We start from the raw sequence: 20278 nt of genomic DNA on the forward strand, positions 1-20278 counted from the left end.
ATCTCTTATACAACTCTAATATACCGATGATAACGTACTCTATACCCATTCACAACACCTACAACATCTCTTATACAACTCTAATATACCGATGATAACGTACTCTATACCCATTCACAACACCTACAACATCTCTTATACAACTCTAATATACCAATGATAACGTACTCTATACCCATTCACAACACCTACAACATCTCTTATACAACTCTAATATACCGATGATAACGTACTCTATACCCATTCACAACACCTACAACATCTCTTATACAACTCTAATATACCGATGATAACATACTCTATCCCCATTCAAAACACCAACATCTCTTATACAACTCTAATATACCGATGATAACGTACTCTATACCCATTCACAACACCTACAACATCTCTTATACAACTCTAATATACCGATGATAACGTACTCTATACCCATTCACAACACCTACAACATCTCTTATACAACTCTAATATACCGATGATAATGTACTCTATACCCATTCAAAACACCAACATCTCTTATACAACTCTAATATACCGATGATAACATACTCTATCCCCATTCAAAACACCAACATCTCTTATAAAACTCTAATATACCGATGATAATGTACTCTATACCCATTCACAACACCTACAACATCCCTTATACAACTCTAATATACCGATGATAACGTACTCTATACCCATTCACAACACCTACAACATCTCTTATACAACTCTAATATACCGATGATAACGTACTCTATACCCATTCACAACACCTACAACATCTCTTATACAACTCTAATATACCGATGATAACGTACTCTATACCCATTCACAACACCTACAACATCTCTTATACAACTCTAATATACCGATGATAACGTACTCTATACCCATTCACAACACCTACAACATCCCTTATACAACTCTAATATACCGATGATAACGTACTCTATACCCATTCACAACACCTACAACATCTCTTATACAACTCTAATATACCGATGATAACGTACTCTATACCCATTCAAAACACCAACATCTCTTATACAACTCTAATATACCGATGATAACGTACTCTATACCCATTCACAACACCTACAACATCTCTTATACAACTCTAATATACCGATGATAACGTACTCTATACCCATTCAAAACACCAACATCTCTTATACAACTCTAATATACCGATGATAACGTACTCTATACCCATTCACAACACCTACAACATCTCTTATACAACTCTAATATACCGATGATAACGTACTCTATACCCATTCACAACACCTACAACATCTCTTATACAACTCTAATATACCGATGATAACGTACTCTATCCCCATTCAAAACACCAACATCTCTTATACAATTCTAATATACCGATGATAACGTACTCTATACCCATTCACAACACCTACAACATCTCTTATACAACTCTAATATACCGATGATAACGTACTCTATACCCATTCACAACACCTACAACATCTCTTATACAACTCTAATATACCGATGATAACGTACTCTATCCCCATTCAAAACACCAACATCTCTTATACAATTCTAATATACCGATGATAACATACTCTATACCCATTCACAACACCTACAACATCTCTTATACAACTCTAATATACCGATGATAACGTACTCTATACCCATTCACAACACCTACAACATCTCTTATACAACTCTAATATACCGATGATAACGTACTCTATCCCCATTCAAAACACCAACATCTCTCATACAACTCTAATATACCGATGATAACGTACTCTATACCCATTCACAACACCTACAACATCTCTTAGACACCATTCATACTTACCTCCAACAGACAAAAACACCCAATAATCACAAATATTGTATATTCTCAACCTTTAGGAAATAATATCCCCTAATGACGCAGCGTCTTCAACCGCTAACTTACTCAACTTCTCCAATGAAACGTCGCACGTTTGAATTCGAAAAACGGAGTCAACCCCCACTATTACCCCACCTTCTCCCAACCCAACAGTTCCACAACATCCAAATATCACTACATCCAATATCATCCAAATAAACAACCAAATATCAGTACTCCTCTGACACAAAACTAACAGCGCTCCATACAGTCATACCACCCACATGACCTCCAAGGACTCTACAAACAATGCCACCTCTTCGACTTACAAATACACATGATCACCAACCCACACACTCACAAACGACTGGACTTAATATCAGGAAAAACCCTTTACCCTTTACCTTAACTACCTCCAATTCCTCAATACTTTATTTCCCATACCACCAGACTTTGCCACAGCAACGCGTGGCCGGGCACAGCTAGTATAATTATATAATTATCCTCCTTGTGCATGTTTCAGAACTTGGAAGAAGCTGCCCAAATGGGAAAACCTTCCTAACATTAGTCTCCAGAATGCTGCTCTTTCTCCAAATGTCACTTATGTCCGTTGGAAAGTTCATGGAGATTGGATTACTCAGGTAAAACCAAATGATACCATAGAAGGCAAGCTATTATAAGACACTGTAATATTCAGCTTCTCTGCATTAGATTCAAACATAGTACTTACAGTACCAAATAATCAGCATAGTACATAGGCTTCTAAGCTCAATATAGAGTTGCCTAGTTTTGAAGCATCCATTAGGGACAGGCAGTTGCCTGCTCAAGATTGGCTGTGAACACATGAAGCAGATCTCACATTTTGAAAGAGCAGAGCTTCTAGTGATACGTCCAGGTTCCTGTGAGAACTCAAATCTTGTTGAAAGCCCCAACCCCATGAATATCTTGCAATGGCTGTTGCCCATCGTGAGGTGAGGAGTTTTTACTGTTGACCAGGGCCGGCCCCACTCATGCGGCAGCTGACGCCGCCGCCTCGGGCGCAGGCCCGGGGGGGCGCCGTCAGGCTGGGCGGGAGGCGGGGCACCGCCCTGACGGTGCCCCGCCTCCCGCCCAGTGCGCCCTGGCCCGTCTGGCCTGCTAGAAAAGGCCAGACGGGCGAGCGGGAGTAGCGTGGGAGGCGGGGCCAGCTCTGACGCCGCTCCCCCCCCCCCGCCCAGCGTGCCTTGGCCCTGCCTCCCACGCAGCGTGGGAGGCGGGGCCAAGGCACGCTGGGCGGGGGGGGGGGAGCGGCGTCAGAGCTGGCCCCGCCTCCCACGCTACTCCCGCTCGCCCGTCTGGCCTTTTGTAGCAGGCCAGACTCAGCGGAGGTTTCTCCAGGCCGCGATTGCGGCCTGGAGGAACCTCCGCTGAGTCTGGCCTGCTACACAAGGCCAGACGGGCGAGCGGGGGTAACGTGGGAGGCGGGGCCAGCTCTGACGCCGCCCCCCCCGCCCAGCGTGCCCTGGCCCCGCCTCCCACGTTGCGTGGGAGGCAGGGCCAAGGCACGCTGGGCGGGGGGGGGGGAGCGGCGTCAGAGCTGGCCCCGCCTCCCACGTTACCCCCGCTCGCCCGTCTGGCCTTTTGTAGCAGGCCAGACTCAGCGGAGGTTCCTCCAGGCCGCAATCGCGGCCTGGAGAAACCTCCGCTGAGTCTGGCCTGCTACAAAAGGCCAGACGGGCGAGCGGGGGTAGCGTGGGAGGCGGGGCCAACTCTGGCCCCGCCCCCCCGCCCAGCGTGCCCTGGCCCCGCCTCCCACGCTGCGTGGGAGGCGGGGCCAGGGCACGGGGGGCGGGGCCAACTCTGGCCCCGCCCCCTCACTATTCGCCCTGGCCCCGCCTCCCACGCAGCGTGGGAGGCGGGGCCAGGGCACGCTGGGCGGGGCCAGGGCGCCGGTGGCGGGGGCGCTTTTCAGCACCCCCGCTTTACATCAAAAAATATCTCCGGCCGGCCCTGCTGTTGACAACTAGAGCAGAGGAAGAGCTAAGCTCTTAAACCAGTGGTTCTCAACCTGTGGGTCCCCAGGTGTGTTGGCCTTCAACTCCCAGCTGGTAAACTGGCTGGGATTTCTGGAAGTTCTGCAGCATTTGATATGTTATCTGGAGCCATTGTGTTTCATAGTCAATATGCAGGGTTTGGTTTGTTGTGAGCATAGGTGATGTCCCTTTACTAGATCAAGAAATAAGGTATTTGGTACACTTCGTATGACCCCATATAGACCCAGTATTTAAGCCTGCAAATACAGGACATCCCATATGAAACGAGACACCTGAGAATGCTAACTGAAGAAGTTCATGTTTTGCTTCACTCCCCATAAGGCCTTTCAGGTGCTGTAAACTTAGTTTTCCACTATATAAGATGAAGACATCTACATCTATACTGTAGAATTAATTATGTTTAAGTGGCCATGGTCCAATGCTCTCGAACCATGGAAGTTTTAGTTTTTACAGGTTTTTTTAAGTTTCTCTACCAAAGAGTACTGGTCCCTCACTAAATTATAACTCTCATGTTCCTCTATCATTGACCTATGGTGGTTTAACGTGGTCTCAGATTACATTGATTCTCCAGTGTAGATGCACCCTTACCTATTTGACATTATAGACTGATATTTCCATTCTGTATACAATTTGGATAGTCTTAGAATATCACAATAATCTCTGAAATTGGCTGTGTTCACACACAGTGATAAGCCACGTGTGTTTGGTTTATTCCTCTGGCTTGTGGAAAAAGAAATTAGCCAGTACATTGACTCTGTACAGGCACAATAAATAAATCATGGATCAAAGAATGTCTGATGCAAATAATTATGGCTTCTCATTGTATTTCCAAGAATATGTAGACTTCACTTGTGCTTTCAATATACACTGTTGATCCTGTGAAATATATATGGAATTGCCACTGTAGATATTTGGTGAGCTTTTTAGCCTCTAAAATAGCACAATAATTCAGATATACCTATAGCTATAGTTCAGATTGAAACAGTCTCAACATCATGCATTTCACATTAAGACTCTGTAGTATTTGGGGAAAAATATTATTATCACTCTCTCTTTTCAGCTGAATTACTATGATTCTTTGAAAGCAGTGATTTCTTCTTCAAGCCATGAACCCACAGCACTAGTAATAGGTAATTATATTACTACTTTGAAATTCAAGAGATTATTCACGTTTGTGTTATTTGCTGGCTTATATACATTTTTTCTTCCTGGGTTGTAGCCACATTTTAGCAGCTCAGTTGATCAGCTTAACATCTGTCAGAAAGGGTTTGAACTGGATAATCAAGCCCCTTTTTGCTGTTACCTCTTCAGGCAAAGCTTTCTGCATAGGAATGGAGATAATAACATTTTATGAGGCCATCAGAGGTAAAATAATGGGATTCTGTGTCAAAGAATGACTAATACAAGCAATATTTTGTTTGCAGGGCTGTTTTGTGCAAATTGTGTGCACTGCTTTATTACTGTTTCTAGGGGAAATTGAGTTTGCATTGAGATATACATTGCTATATATCTACATAATGATTTCAAAGGAAAAGATGGCCACCAAAATAGAAGACGAACTCCATGGCAATACAGCATGATGAAATTAAAGGTGTCTTTTATGTTGTATAATGCAATGATGGTATGTAATAAAGAGCACCAAAGACCAGTATTTTCTGTTGGTCATGGGAGTTTTGTGTGGAAAGTTTAGCCCAATTCCATTGTTGGTGGGTTCAGTCTTCAAATTTGGGCATATTGAGTATTTGTGTCAAGTTTGGTCCAGATCCAACATTGTTTGAGTCCACAGTGCTCTCTGGATGTAGGTGAACTACAACTCCAAAACTCAAGATAAATGCCCACCAAACCCTTCTGGTATTTCCTGTTGGTTATGGGAGTCCTGTGTGCCAAGTTTGGTTCAATTCCATCATTGGTGGAGTTCAGAATGCTCTTTGATTGTAGGTGAACTATAAATCCCAGGAACTACAACTCCCAAATTACAAAATCAATCCTCCCAACCCCACCAGTATTCAAATTTGGGCATATCAGTGGGTATTTGTGCCAAATTTGGTCCAGTGAATGTAAATACATCCTGCATATCAGATATTTATATTACGATTCACAGCAGTAGCAAAATGACAGTTATGAAGTAGCAAGGAAAATAATTTTATGGTTGGGGGTCACCACAACATGAGGAACTTTGTTAAGGCATTAGGAAGATTGAGAACCACTGCCTTAAAGGATCCAGCCATTCCATAGCTACCTAAAATATGGGTCTTTAGTATTATCTGCACAGGTACTTTTGCTTGTGTTTTCCTGGCCAATAGTGATTGCTTTAATGCCATAGGTATCTTCTTCTTTTTTTTTTTGGTCAGGGGCGACTTGACAATCTGCAAGTCGTTTCTGGTGTGAGAAAACTGGCTGTCTGCAAGGACGTTGCTCAGGGGACGCCCAGATGTTTTGATGTTTTACCATCCTGTGGGAAACTTCTCTCATGTCCCGGCATGAGGAGCTAGAGCTGACAGATGGGAGCTCATCCCACTCCCCGGATCTGAACTGCCGACCTTTCTGTCAGCAGTCCTGCTGGCACAAGGGTTTAATCCATTGTGCCACTGGGGGCTCCTTATTAAAATCAGTGTAACTCTTGATGCCTGAAACATGAAATCACATTATCCTTGGGTGCATCCGCACTGTAAAATTAATCCATTTTGACAGAACTTTAACTCCCTTAGCTTAATGCTATGGAATCCTGGGATTTGTAGTTTGGTGTAGTTTGGTTAACGACCTCATAAAACGGTGATTCCTGTGATTCCATAACATTGAGCTATGCAGTTAAAGTGGTGTCAAACTGCATTAATTCTACTGTGTACTGTAGATGCTCCCTTTGAGAAATCTATACAGATTTTCTGATATCCACCGCAGGAGATTGTATACTGAAGACAATATTTATGTTCGCTTTTGTCTCAGCGAAAAGTGTGAAAATGAATACACTGCAAAAATCTGTTTCCTTCCCATTAAAAAAGTGAAAACATGCTGTATTTGTGTTGTCAAAGGCTTTCATGGCTGGAATTGTTGGGTTGCTGTGACTTTTCTGGGCTGTATGCCAGTAAATAAATAAAGAACAACACTAACAAAGCAGGGGAATTCCAGACAACAAACATTCAGAGCCAGCTAACAGCTCCCAACAAAGGATTCCCCAGGTAGGAAGCAACCAGGCTTTGAAGCTGCAAGGCTATTCAATGCTAATCAAGATGGCCAATTTCAACATTCACACTTGCCTCAAACAGACAAGAGTTCTTTCTCCCACCCTGGACATTCCACAGATATAAGCCACACTTGCTTAATTTCACACGTACCTCATAACCTCTGAGAATACCTGTCATAGATGTGGGAAAACATCAGGAGAGAATGCTTCTGGAACATGGCCATACAGCCCAGAAAACTAAATTCCCAGCAACCCATACTGTAATTGCTTTTTTGTTGTTGTTATGGTAGTGTTGCAGTACCCTTGAGGCCTAAAAGTAATATATCTTTCACAGGCTGTGTTGTGGGTGCCACCAATGTGGAGGAACAGATGAAAGAAGTCAGAGAGCCCCAGAAAGATTCCAAAACCAGGAAAGTGCAGGCAATTCTAGGAGCCCCTTCCCATAGAGCTGAAGGAGGCCAGACTGTTTTTCGAATTCACAAAGGAGTGAAAACATTTGCATTCAGTAAAAAGAACAACCTCATAGTAACTGGTGGGATGGATCGAATTGTTCGGATGTGGAATCCATATATGCCAGGGTAAGCTGCTGTTACAACTAATCTTTGAACACTGTTGCAGATATTGGGTCTATCCATAAATATTTACAAAGTGACTTATTCATCCAGAACAAATTGTTGTTGTTTTAAGATGCTGAACAAATTCACCTTTAATCCATAGATAAATTAAGTCTCCCTTAAAATGAATTTGTATCTTCAGCATTTTTTTCTCATCTAAATCTAAATCCTAGAGCAGTCCTAAATTTAGATTTTAGACTAAAAATCCATGTTTTCTCTTTAAAAATAAGACAGAATTATGCCAATGAATGTGTGCTTGCTACATTGTGGTGCAATAAGGCGATATGGGGATTAAATGATCATCTGGATTCTTTGCACTAATTTCTAAGAATCCATGCTTTTGGCCAAAATGGTAGTCTTTTTAGTGTAGAAGCTGGTAGGAGCAGCTGGATTAACATCCTTTTCCCCTCTATTTTAATAATACTGTCAGTTCAGTGGTTCCCAACCTTTTTTTTGACTAGAGCCCAATTGACCAGGGACCACTTTGACCAGGGACCACTCTCCAATATTAGTACTAAAAGGGTTACGAATCAGTTTTTGGTGAACTTTAGATTCAGTTTGGTTATTTGGGATGTTGATTCAGAAAATTGCATTGGCTAGACCACATCAGCTCTAGTTTCTGAAACAGAACATATGGCATCCAGTATTCGCGTCTGTTCACTCACAGTAAACCATATTCAATAATCTAGAGCTGATGTGGTCTATCCAATTCAATGGTCAGCTCTACTGAAAGGAGTGGAAATAAAATTAATAAAATAAATTAATAAAGAGGAAGGAGGTTTGCAGACCAGATTTTTGTTCTTGCAGTCCACTTCTGGGCCATGGCTCACAGGATAAAAACCATTGTGTTAGTTGAAGACCTCTGTGTACAATGCCATTTCCTCATATACATAATCCTTATCAGCATCAAACATGGCTATAAATTTACTGGCATTAATGTTGTCTAAAGCCATATGGTGTCCTCTGCTTTATATTTTTTTTAAAAAAAACAGAGATGTGGAGACAAGAACCAGAAGAACCATATTGTGCTTCCTCAGCCTTGTCTCCCACTATTACAGTCTTCACTTGTACATGCTTTTAAAAAATGACGATATCAACATTTTAGTAAAGCCAGCGATGACTCATTTCTGTATTTGATTTCCTTACTTGTTTGAAGCTGCTCAGTGTTTACTCTTCTGATCAAATTCCAGAAGGCCAACTGGCATGCTCAGAAGCCACATGGCTCCCATTGTCTACGTCTGCGTCTCTGAAGAGGATAAAATATTTTCCGTGTCGACAGACAATACAGTTAAGGTCTGTCTGGCTTTTGCATGTGCCAACTGAGTTCTACTTGCCACATCTCCATTGCTTTCTGTTTAGTATGTTGTAATCCTTTACTTGCAGATATGGGACGTTGAAGACCAGACTTGCTTATTCACAGCATGTTCAAAAAACAACGGAATAAACGGAGAGATTACTGCTTGTCATTACATTCCAGGCACTAGGTCACTCTGTGTGGCTACAGATAAACTGGCTGTCCTCCATCTAAGATCACGGTAAAAAAAGCAAAAGGGCTACTCATGATCTGTATTCCAGAAAAACAGCTAACCTTAGAAATTGCAGATGGAAATATTAGGCTTATGAAAAAGGCATAATGAATATTTTCAGGCCCAGCTGCCTCCAAAAAAATGGAGGACTGGGGACTTTCTTGCATGGAGGAGGCAAACCAACACAGTATCAGGACCATCATGTTTGGCAACATCATGCGATACCCAGTGCTGGTCCGCCATCTCCCTTCAATGAAGCCACCAGAGGATATTGATGGGCAAAACCTGTCAGTGACCCCTGATCACACCATGATCCTGGGACAAAACCTGGGCAAAACCTGTCAGTGCAAAAATCTGTCATGGGCAAAACCTGTCATGGGCAAAACCTGTCAGTGCAAAAATCTGTCATGGGCAAAACCTGTCATGGGCAAAACCTGTCAGTGGCCCCTGATCACACCATGATCCTGGGACTTACCTTGTGCAGTGAGTCTGGGTGCATCACTCACTGTAAATTTTTTAAAAGCACTTGGCAATATAAAAATAAATTTAAAATAATTAAATAAAACAAGTAGGGGAAGCATCACTGCAGGAGGGGTGTACTATTCTGAAAGGCAGTTCAAGGTTGTTTCTACAAATAGCGAGCAGATATCAACAGAAATCTGCAAATAGATTTCTGAAAGGCAATTAAAGTACAAACCTACAAATAGATTTCTGAAAGGCAGTTCAAGGTTGTTTCTACAAATAGCGAGCAGATACCAACAGAAATCTGGTCTTTCCCTTTCCTTGAAAGTCCAAGCCAAAATATTACCAACAAATCAAAAGGAACAAGCGCATAAATGTAGTCAAACAATGTGAGGTCCAAACAAGAAGATAAATCAACCAATCCATTTGGACAATCCAAGAGAGTAATGATATTCAAATCAAGATCAAATGACAGAGAGCACATGAGCCAGAGATACAAAGCAGAGGGTTGCAAGTTGGTTTTCAGCAACAGAGGGTCTGAGTACAGCTGCTAGACTTATAGCCCAGCCTCAATCTCTCAGCTCTTCCTCAATTGCCAAGCATTTGTCATAAAGGCATCGAGACCCCTTTGTCTTTGATGTTCTGGCAGGGCTTATTTCTGTGCTTTCCTTTGAGGCTGCTGGGAGCTGCTACTCTCAGGTTCAGCCACTGTAACTTCTACCTGTTCTTCCTCTTCACTGTCTGACTCCAGAGAGCAGGGCATGACACGAGTGGAGTTACACTACTCACCTGAAAGTGGCTTCACACAACTGGGACATCGTAATCATGCAATGCCAACAACTATGTGAAACCACCCATCACTATGACAGAAAGTTGTCGCTATCCTGCGTTGCAGGACAGCACATGTTGGAAGTGTGTGGGTGATGTCCTATGAATATCAGGGTGTGGTTATTAACACTCTGTTCTGGAAATAAATACTGGTTCGTTGTATCAAAACAAAACCTTTGTATAAATATTGTGGCTGGATCCAGATTTTAGCCATGTTTTCAGCAGATTCTTTTTCACATGGCAGGTTTGTTGACATATTGAGAATGTACCAATACCAATACTGAACTTTACTAATCTGCCGTATATACTTGGAGTATAAGCCGAGTTTTTCAGCCCTTTTTTGGGACTGAAAAAGGCCCCCTTGGCTTATACTTGAGTGAGGGTCCTGGCCAGCTTATATTCAAGCTGGCTTATACTCGAGTGTATAGGTAATCAGAGTTGGACAGTCTTATCTTAAATTACAATTTTATGTAAATATTCAAAAACATTTAACCTACGGATGCCTCAATTAATGTACGAGGGCTATCCAGAAAGTAGGTTACGTTTTGGATTTTAAAAAGGACAAAGTATAGGAGAAATCATTTACCATATGCAGCTGAAAGACACATCCCAAAACTGCAATCTCATGTAATCCCCATTGAAATTTAGCCACGTTTCATATAGATAAATGAGTTTGAAAAGTACTGCTCCAGTAAATTCCCCGCTTGTGTCCTCAGCTCTTCCCCCTTCTCCCTTCCTGCAGCGTAGCCAAAACGCTGCGCTGCCAGCCACGCCCCCATTGTTGGAAACGGAGGAGAGAGGCGGCAAATTTACTGGGGCAGTACTTTTCAAACTCATTTATCTATATGAAACGTGGCTAAATTTCAATGGGGATTACATGAGATTGTAGTTTTGGGATGTGTCTTTCAGCTGCATATGGTAAATGATTTATCCTATACTTTGTCCTTTTTAAAATCCAAAACATAACCTACTTTCTGGATAGCCCTCGTAATTTTATTGGTATCCATTTTTATTTTTGAAATTTACCAGTAGCTGCTGCATTTCCCACTCTTGTCCTATAATTGAGTCAATAAGTTTTCCCAGTTTTTTGTGGTAAAATTAGGTGCCTTGTCTTATAATCCGGTCGGTTTATACTCAAGTATATACAGTAAATAGTAGTATTTTTAAAAATTTATTGCTTGTAAGTATCGTATTAATTGTTAACAATGCTAAATAGGTCATAATAGAGTTGACTGATGAAATACACGATAGAACTCTTTTATCTGTAATGATTGTGGAGAAGAGAGAATTTCAGCAGGTCATTACCAGCAAGCAATCTCTTATTCTATACAACTATATGAGGTACAAGTTCAGAAGCTCTACTTCTTTTCTTACCTAGTAACCACCATATGCAAAAAAAAGTTTATACTAAAATGCTGCGCTTATGCACGTTGATAGTGCAATAATTTCTATTCTTTTTCTTTTCTACAAGACAGATTGCCGCTTGACCCTTGTTTGGCCATTTCTCACAAGAAACCAGTATTGTGTTGTAAGTTCAACAAAGTGTTCCGGCATGTTGTGAGTGGTTCAGAGGATTCTGTAAGTGAAGCAATGGTGTATAGAGTGCTTCTTCTTATTTTCCATGTTTGTCTTTATATTACTACAACTAAAACAATTTTTTTAAGAAGGAAGGAAGGAAGGCATCCAGGCTTCAAGCATGAGATGAAAGGATGAAAAACTAGGATCAATTTTATAATGTGGTTTTATTATTTTTTAAAAGCATCTCTGTAACTTTAATACGAGGGCTATCCACAAAGTTAATTACATTTTGAAATTAAAAATTAACAACGTATAGGAATAAATATTTATTATATACATTTGAAAGCCACACTGCAATAGTACTTTTAAATATAGTCCCCATTCAATATTAGGCACGTTTCATAACTATTAGTGATTTTTGAAAGTTATTACCCTCAGCGCTTTCCCGCCGCCACCCTGAAGAGTGTGGAACCCGTGCTATTGCAATGAGGAAGCTCAGCCAGCTGAAGAATGAATGCAAAAAGAAGGGAGGAGCAAGCCAGAACCCCGCTCTCTCTTCTTTTGCAAGATCGCAAGAGAGAATCAAAAGTTTCTGGCATCCCTTTCCCTTCCCTTCCTGCCAGCTCTCTTGCCTCCCGAGAAGAAGCGGCCAGGATCGGCCAAGGCTTCTTGGCAGCTTCTCCTCCGGAGGCAATGCTGATCTCCTCCAGACTGCTTGGCCGATCCTGGCCGCTTCTTCTCGGGAGGCAAGAGAGCTGGCAGGAAGGGAAGGGAAAGGGATGCCAGAAACTTTTGATTCTCTCTTGCGATCTTGCAAAAGAAGAGAGAGAGCGGGGTCCTGGCTTGCTCCTCCCTTCTTTTTGCATTCATTCTTCAGCTGGCTGAGCTTCCTCATTGCAATAGCGCGGGTTCCACACTCTTCAGGGTGGCGGCGGGAAAGCGCTGAGGGTAATAACTTTCAAAAATCACTAATAGTTATGAAAAGTGCCTAATTTTGAATGGGGACTATATTTAAAAGTACTATTGCAGTGTGGCTTTCAAATGTATATAATAAATATTTATTCCTATACGTTGTTAATTTTTAATTCCAAAACGTAATTAACTTTGTGGATTGCCCTCGTAGTTGTATGGATAGGAAATACCATCGGGTGTTGGTTGTCATGCAAGCAATACCTGCTGAAATTTCCTTTTCTGCATAACCCTTTCCATATTCTGCCCTGGACCCTAGTGCACAATTAACCATAACTTTTGTTTCAGACATAGATTGTTAGATCCTGGACAAAGGTAATTTTATGTGCATCTGTTTTTGCAGGTGGTCAAGGTGTGGGATCTCGATAGTGGGAAGCTCTTGTTTGAATTTAGCAATGCACATGATAGTTCTGCAATCACTTGCCTCACCTTTGATCCAAGTGGAAGGAGGTATGTTTTTTTTTTTTAATATGCCTTTTGAAAGCTTTTATATATATGTTTGGGGTGGATGATTCCCCTCCCACACCCTTTCAGGAGGAATAGCTATGCATCGTTACTTAATTGCCTTCTAGACTGGTTACAGGTGGAAGAGATGGTTGTCTGAAAATATGGAATTACAACAATGGACAATGTTTGAAGAGTTTGAAAAGGGGTGAGAAAGCAACCTGTGAGCAAATTAATTTTCAAACTAATACAAAATTTCTACTTTTTATATCTTTTAATTATCCCACATTTCTCTTCCTTGCAGAAGGCAAATGCAATGAAATCTGTGATTGTGTCTATGTGGAGGTGAATAGAAACAAGTAAGTAACCCACCCCCATAAATATACCTTGCTATGAGTCCTATATGAATATTAGATCTGGCCAGCAGTAAGGACTTCCCCATTATAAGCATGTTTATGAAACTTTCCTGGCTAGTTCTATGCAGTGATTATTCTTCTGGTCCTCCTTTTCTTGCATTCTTGCTACCTCAAATGCTTTTTAATTTTAAGGTAGAGATGCTAGGGGGTTCACAGAATTATAGAACCCGAAGAGACCCCAGTGTCTTCTTGTATTTCCAAAAGATAGAAATGCAGAAATTAGTAGATAAATCTTTTAGTGACACGGAGCTGCTAGTCACTATGCAGAACTGATGCAGATAAAACTCATGCTTTCAGCAATATTAAAATCAGTTTTGCTCATAATACTGGTTAATGCCTCATCTAATATTTAATTATTGTTTTCCCAGCTATATCATAGCTGTTGGATGGGACCGAAGGATAAACCTGTTTTATGTAAGTAGCACGATTATGTAACTCAATTGCATGTAATAGAATGATTCTACTATTAATTAATTACAGATATTTAGTATTGCATCATACCACACATATTCCTGGTCGTGAAGTAAAATAGCTTCTCAACCGCTCCTAAGATTTGGTTTTGTATTTTGATTTTATGCTGTCAGTATTAAGCATGCCTGAATCTATTGGATTCTGACCAATAGATAATTGGGTGGTATAGTGATCTCAGCAAATTGATGGCCAACATGTACCAGGAAGAGCATAAATAAAAAGTGAGCTGGTTCAAACCAAAGGCCTATTTAGTCTATTGTTTGACTTTCATAATGACGTATAGAAAGCCCATAATCCTGCACCTCCCTTTGGAGTCCCTCAGTTACAACATCAGCATTTTGCACTTTGACTCCTTTGTGCTTCTAGCAAAAGAAAACTACATTTCAGAATACAAGAAAAGAACATTTTAAATCCACTTCTCCACACATCATACACTCAACATCATACTAATAATGCCCTTATTGTTAGCCAAGTAGTAGTGGATTAATGGGAATCATTCTATGCAGTGATTCTAAACAAAGTCAGAAAAACAAATCCATTAACTCCCAAGCCAATCATATATGCACCCACTGAACAATGGGACCAAATCCAACTGTCCGTCATCCGATATCTGCAAGTAAAGGATTGCAACATATTCAAATCTCAGTGTAAAACCCTTAACTACTATGTTGGACTGGGCCCATTTTATTTGTGGAAAGGTGATATGCCTATTTTACATCATATTATTTGGATATCTGTTTTTTGCAGGATTCCACAGATAGTCTCCAACACTTTCAGAAGCCTCAACCCCACTGGCAAGATGATCTAGTAAGACATCTTCTCAGCCTACATTAAATATAAACTGTTCTGAATACTTTGAAAATAGTTGTTGTTGGAAACTAAACATGGTGTTAAATATGTACCGTAGTTATTTTTTTAGAAAGACTCAGTCTCCCAAGATATACAAGAAAATGTGTAAACATTAGTTGGCATCTAAAGATAACTGCAAGACATACCCAAGTCGACTGTGCCTTACCGTAAAGTATAGCTGGGTGGTACCCTGTATATAATACTCATATTATACTATACTAATATTATAATATATTATATATACATATAATATTGATAATAATATTATGATGTAATACAATGTAATAACAATAATAATACACTATTATAATTGTATATTTATATTACATGCAATATTAGTAATAATATTGCAATATAGTTGTATAATACAATATAATAATATGTAATGCTTATGTAGTGCTTATATTGTGCTATACTAATAATATAATTTATTGTATGTATATATAGCTTGTAAGCCGCCCTGAGTCCCCTTCAGGGTGAGAAGGGCGGAATATAAATGTTGCAAATAAATAAATCAATAAATAAATACTGTTAGCCAAGAAACAAAGATCCATGCTTCATTTTGATACATAGAAAGAGTCTTCTGTTTTATGGGTCTTAAAAAATGTATATTAGATCCCATAGATATCCTTGAACAGTATGCCTGAAGCTAATCATATAGCTAGATACAGTATACATAAATGTGTGTCATTAACCTTCTCCCAGAAGGAAACTATAAAAATGTAATGTTTTCAAGTTTTCTGTTAGTGAACATTTATGCTTTATTGAACTTCAGAAAACATTCCTTTATGTATTTATGTCTTATACATTTACTTTCTCCAATAAGGGGATGAGTTTAGAAGCTTTGTACATTCTTAGTGGCAGAGACTGGACCACCAAAAGTGACCACTTTATCTACTATATAAATTTATTGTTTTTCTAATGTGGAATTTTTATTATAATGCGTATGTTATTGTCATTTTATACTTTTGATATTCATGAAGAAATTGTGGCATTGAATGTTTGCTGTTTGTATGTATGTTAACCACCCTGAGTCTCTCTGGGGAGAGAGGGCGGTCTAGGTATAAAGTTTTATTATTATATTATACTATGTTGTAGGTTTTGCCTTAGGGATGTGCATAGCAGCCATACTTCCAATTTAGGCCTTGTGGCCATAGTTCATTCTTGCAAGGTGTCTGTTTGCAAGACTTGAGCTACCCGTTGAGCTGTGGCCTTGCATAAAAACACAAGAAAGGTGTGATCTGCACACAGTGCTTCAAGAACCTTTTTCTCTTCTGATCCAGAATCGAGGACACAAGGAAGATATTCTGTGTATTGCACAGTGCCCACCCACCTTCCTTGCCACCTCCAGTTATGATGGTGAAATTATTGTTTGGAATATGATGTCAGGACGCATATGCCACAGATTCTGCACACCAGTTGCTACTGAGCCTGTTGACACCAAAAGTAAGTTTAATGAGAATGATTGATGAAGATGGCCCTGAGACTGGGATAAATTACAGTACTTGGAATGAATCATTGCAGATGGAATTGGGTAGAAATGGAAACCCTTGGGAAGGCCAGATAATGAAGTCCATCCCAATTTATTTTAGCATTCAAATAGGTAAAATACACTACAGCAGCATTTTTCATTCAAAGGCATCATGCCTTTAATATTGTGTTTGTTCTAAACTTCGTACCTATAAGTGGTCACCTGCCAATTTACAAATGGAAGGCATGCCACACAGGCTCTTATATCCCTACATTCAAATTATTTTTTCCAATTCATCCATTTCAGATCTTATGAATAGATTGTGTAAAGGCTTCTGAAAATAAGTATTGGTTTCTAGCCTAAATTTAGGATTAAAGACTTCAAAATAACACCTTTGCTTCACTGGTATGTTAGTTTTACTTGAACTGCTATAGCAGAAACAGTTCTTGAGAGTGGTTCTCAACCTGTGGGCTGTGGTCCAACAGTGGGCTGTGAGAATGAAAAGCCAGTCTGCAAACCTCCTTCCTCTTCATTTATTTATTTTATTTATTTTATTTCCGTTCCTTTCCACAGAGCTGACCATTACAACGGATAGACCACATCAGCTCTAGATTGTTAAATATAGTTTTCTGTGGGTGAGCAGATGGAAACTACTGGATGGCATATGTTCCGTATCAGAAACTAGAGCTGATGTGGTCTATCCAAGGCAATTTTCTGAATCAGCACCCCAAATAACCAAACCAAATCTAAAGTTGACCAAAAACTGATTCATAACCCTTTTGGTACTAATGTTGGAAAGTGATCCCCAGTCAAAGTGGTCCTTGGTCAAAAAAAGATTGGGAACCACTGGGCTACAGCAATGCTGTATAATAAAAACTTTATTTGTATTCCGCCCTATCTCCCCGAGGGGACTCATTCATAGACTCAAGCTATAAGTCATAACAAAATAATTTTAGCTTGGATGATATTAGGATAAGGGGCTTTATCACATAAAGCTGTTATCCCATTGCATTCACATGATCAAGGATAGCAGCAACTTACCAGGATGGTGACCCTCACTACCATACCTCTCCATTTGTCACACAATTGCAATGTTTCACTGATCCCATAATTGTACTTCCAGTTAGCAACATAACCCCACCCTTCTGGAGTCCCATTGCTCCATTTAAAAAATAATAATCGTAAAAACAATTTTGCAATTCCAACGTTTAGGTAAAAAAACTTTACATGATGAGTTAGCATGAAATAAAGTGAGGAAGGAAAAGCGAGAGAATAAAACAATCTCATCCCCTGATGTTGCTTCTGTGTTGGTTTGTTGGCACAGTGGATCTGGACTCATTAGACAAAATAAGTGACAGGATCAAGGACTACTGATAGGTTTTCCTGTCTATAGCAGGGAATAGGTTTGTCATGGGCAAGTGGTAGATCTGCAAAAGTGATGGTCTTGCTTCAATGCCGATTTGCCCCTTTTGTGTGATAAAGTCCAAATATATTAAATTGATGATAAACATATTTATATTAGACTTGCCTAATACCTCAATTGGTTTTAAAACTGGTACATAAGTCATATAGCAGTGCACTTTTTGTGTATTTTTAAAGAAACAATTAGTTTAGAGGCTGAAATCCATAGAAAACAGCAATTAAATTTAAGCATTGGTATTCACTTCAGTGCTTGCAGGAAGTTTAGAATTCCTCAACATTTAATGGACCTTTTTTCTTTTGCTGTATATCTCTTTGAAATTTAAGAACGCTTGCTTTCAAATGACTGAATAGTTTGTTCTTACCCTTCTCACCTGTAGATGGAAGTGTCACTCGAGTAATCTTTCTTAAGACCCGTGCTATGAAATTTGAATCGGCCTCTGCCTCTCTTGTTTCCAATGGGCCACAAGGTAGGATCAAAGAAACCTGCTGCAATGCTAGGCAACAATTGGCAGAACAGTCCTTTGAAAGGAAGAACAGAGCAAAGGAGCAAATGCACCACTGTGTTTAGACTTAAAAATGGCAGGAGACTGAGATCCTGAATGGATTCTTGTGACTTGTGTGGATTTCTGCTATGGTTTCTATACTCTCATGATATTCAGGCCCCCATCTACAAGCAAACAATCTGGGATCGTATACTAGATTATATGCAGTATAGATCCAGCATTAGAGGTGTGATGAATTACTCACTTGAACTGAATTGACCAGTTCTTTTGATTTATTCATAGGAATAAGTTGCAAGAGTAAATTGATTTCCTTCCAATCTCTATAAATTCCGATTTAGTCCTAGTCACCAACAAATGTTCTGTAAACATACTCTGATGATTTGGAGATCTGTAGTGTTCTGCCTCCATGCTTAACTTAAATGAACTGGAAGGACTTATAGCACGAAGGACAGATTGGAGACTGTAGTTGTGAAACAAAATATTTTATTAATAGACAAAATTGATCTCTTTTCCTCTTGTTGCCACTATGAAGTCTCTTGTGAGGAAAGAAATCTTTGAGTCTATGCAGTTCTGGATAGATATTGCCACAGAGTATAAAGTCTTGTTATGACTGGATTCTTTGTATCTTTGAGATGACTTCAATGCAGTGTTGTTGACATGGCTTTCTCTATTGCTGTAGTCTGTGGCTTTTTAATCTAATTTGAATACAGTTCCAACGTGATGTGAATTTCTGTGATCCTTTTACTTCCTACACTTCCTTCCAGTGCCTCACCAACTGACAAATTCTAACTGACAAAAATAACTGCCATTTCAGGCTGGCAGGGGCCAAGGCTAAGCTCCGCCCCTTTGGAACCTTAAAGAGACAGGGCAGCAGGTAATGTTTTGCCTCCTCGTGGCAGGACACTCCCCACCTAAAACTTATCAATAAGTTTTACCCCCTTATTAATAACAAATAACTAATACAAACTATCAACTAATCTAAAACAAACTATAACTGTTCTAACTCGTAGATTCATCATCCCTTGGACTTTCTCTGGTGTTTCATCCTTCAGTTCTCCTGCAGTCTCTAGATTGATCTAGACGAAATGTCGGGATGAAGAATGTGGTTGGCCTTTCAAAGTCCCACACTTCGATGTCCTTGTGATCCTCCTTCATGTGGACTAAATCCTCTTCGGTCAAAGCTTACCTTTAATTCTGGAACATGGAAGGCAAACCTGTTCTCTGCGATGATGCAACACCCGTTCAGGCTCCCCTGGACTGGTACAAGCTCTTGTCCCAACTCCAATACTTTCGCTCTCTGCTGGGCACTCCTCCGAAAGCTCCGATGATCCTGGCACTGCTGCTTCATTCCATTTAACTGTTGCTGCAGTTTGGTTACAACTGCTGCTATCTCCTTTAGCTTCTCCTCAGAATATGAAGGCTTTATTTGAAGATTAGCAACCTGCTGTTCTTTGACCAATAGCCTTTTATTAGATAACTGTTTCTGCTCTTTTAGCTGACCATGAGCTTCTTCAAGTTGATACTTTGTCTCCGGAAGTTTTTGAAGTTCTTGCTCATATACAGCAACTTCTCGGGGTTCTTTGGCAAGCTCAGCTCTTAATTGATTGGTGGTAGCCTGTGAGGTCATATATTCTGCTTGCAAATGATTACACATATCTGATCCATCAGGGTGGAAATTTGTATGACTCACTATCATTTGTGATAACGCAGGATCACTTCCAGTGTTCTTGTGGC

The 20278-nt window shown here is 40.2% G+C and overlaps 1 protein-coding gene across 2 annotated transcripts in view; it reads left to right on the top strand.

Moving 5' to 3' along the window:
• Positions 1 to 20278, top strand: part of LOC103278423 (WD repeat-containing protein on Y chromosome) — an 82452-nt gene that overhangs the window by 46485 nt on the left and 15689 nt on the right. For both annotated transcript variants that reach the window (XM_062974698.1, XM_062974699.1), the window contains 12 exons: positions 4931 to 5000; positions 7386 to 7629; positions 8856 to 8958; positions 9049 to 9200; positions 11957 to 12059; positions 13312 to 13418; positions 13541 to 13620; positions 13717 to 13771; positions 14197 to 14242; positions 15047 to 15106; positions 16432 to 16594; positions 18419 to 18508. In XM_062974698.1, the coding sequence (XP_062830768.1) occupies positions 4931 to 5000; positions 7386 to 7629; positions 8856 to 8958; positions 9049 to 9200; positions 11957 to 12059; positions 13312 to 13418; positions 13541 to 13620; positions 13717 to 13771; positions 14197 to 14242; positions 15047 to 15106; positions 16432 to 16594; positions 18419 to 18508 (1273 nt within the window). The remainder of the gene's footprint in view (positions 1 to 4930; positions 5001 to 7385; positions 7630 to 8855; positions 8959 to 9048; positions 9201 to 11956; positions 12060 to 13311; positions 13419 to 13540; positions 13621 to 13716; positions 13772 to 14196; positions 14243 to 15046; positions 15107 to 16431; positions 16595 to 18418; positions 18509 to 20278) is intronic.

Source organism: Anolis carolinensis, chromosome 3 (genome assembly GCF_035594765.1).
Source record: "Anolis carolinensis isolate JA03-04 chromosome 3, rAnoCar3.1.pri, whole genome shotgun sequence".
In the NCBI taxonomy this organism is placed as follows: Eukaryota; Metazoa; Chordata; class Lepidosauria; order Squamata; family Dactyloidae; genus Anolis; species Anolis carolinensis.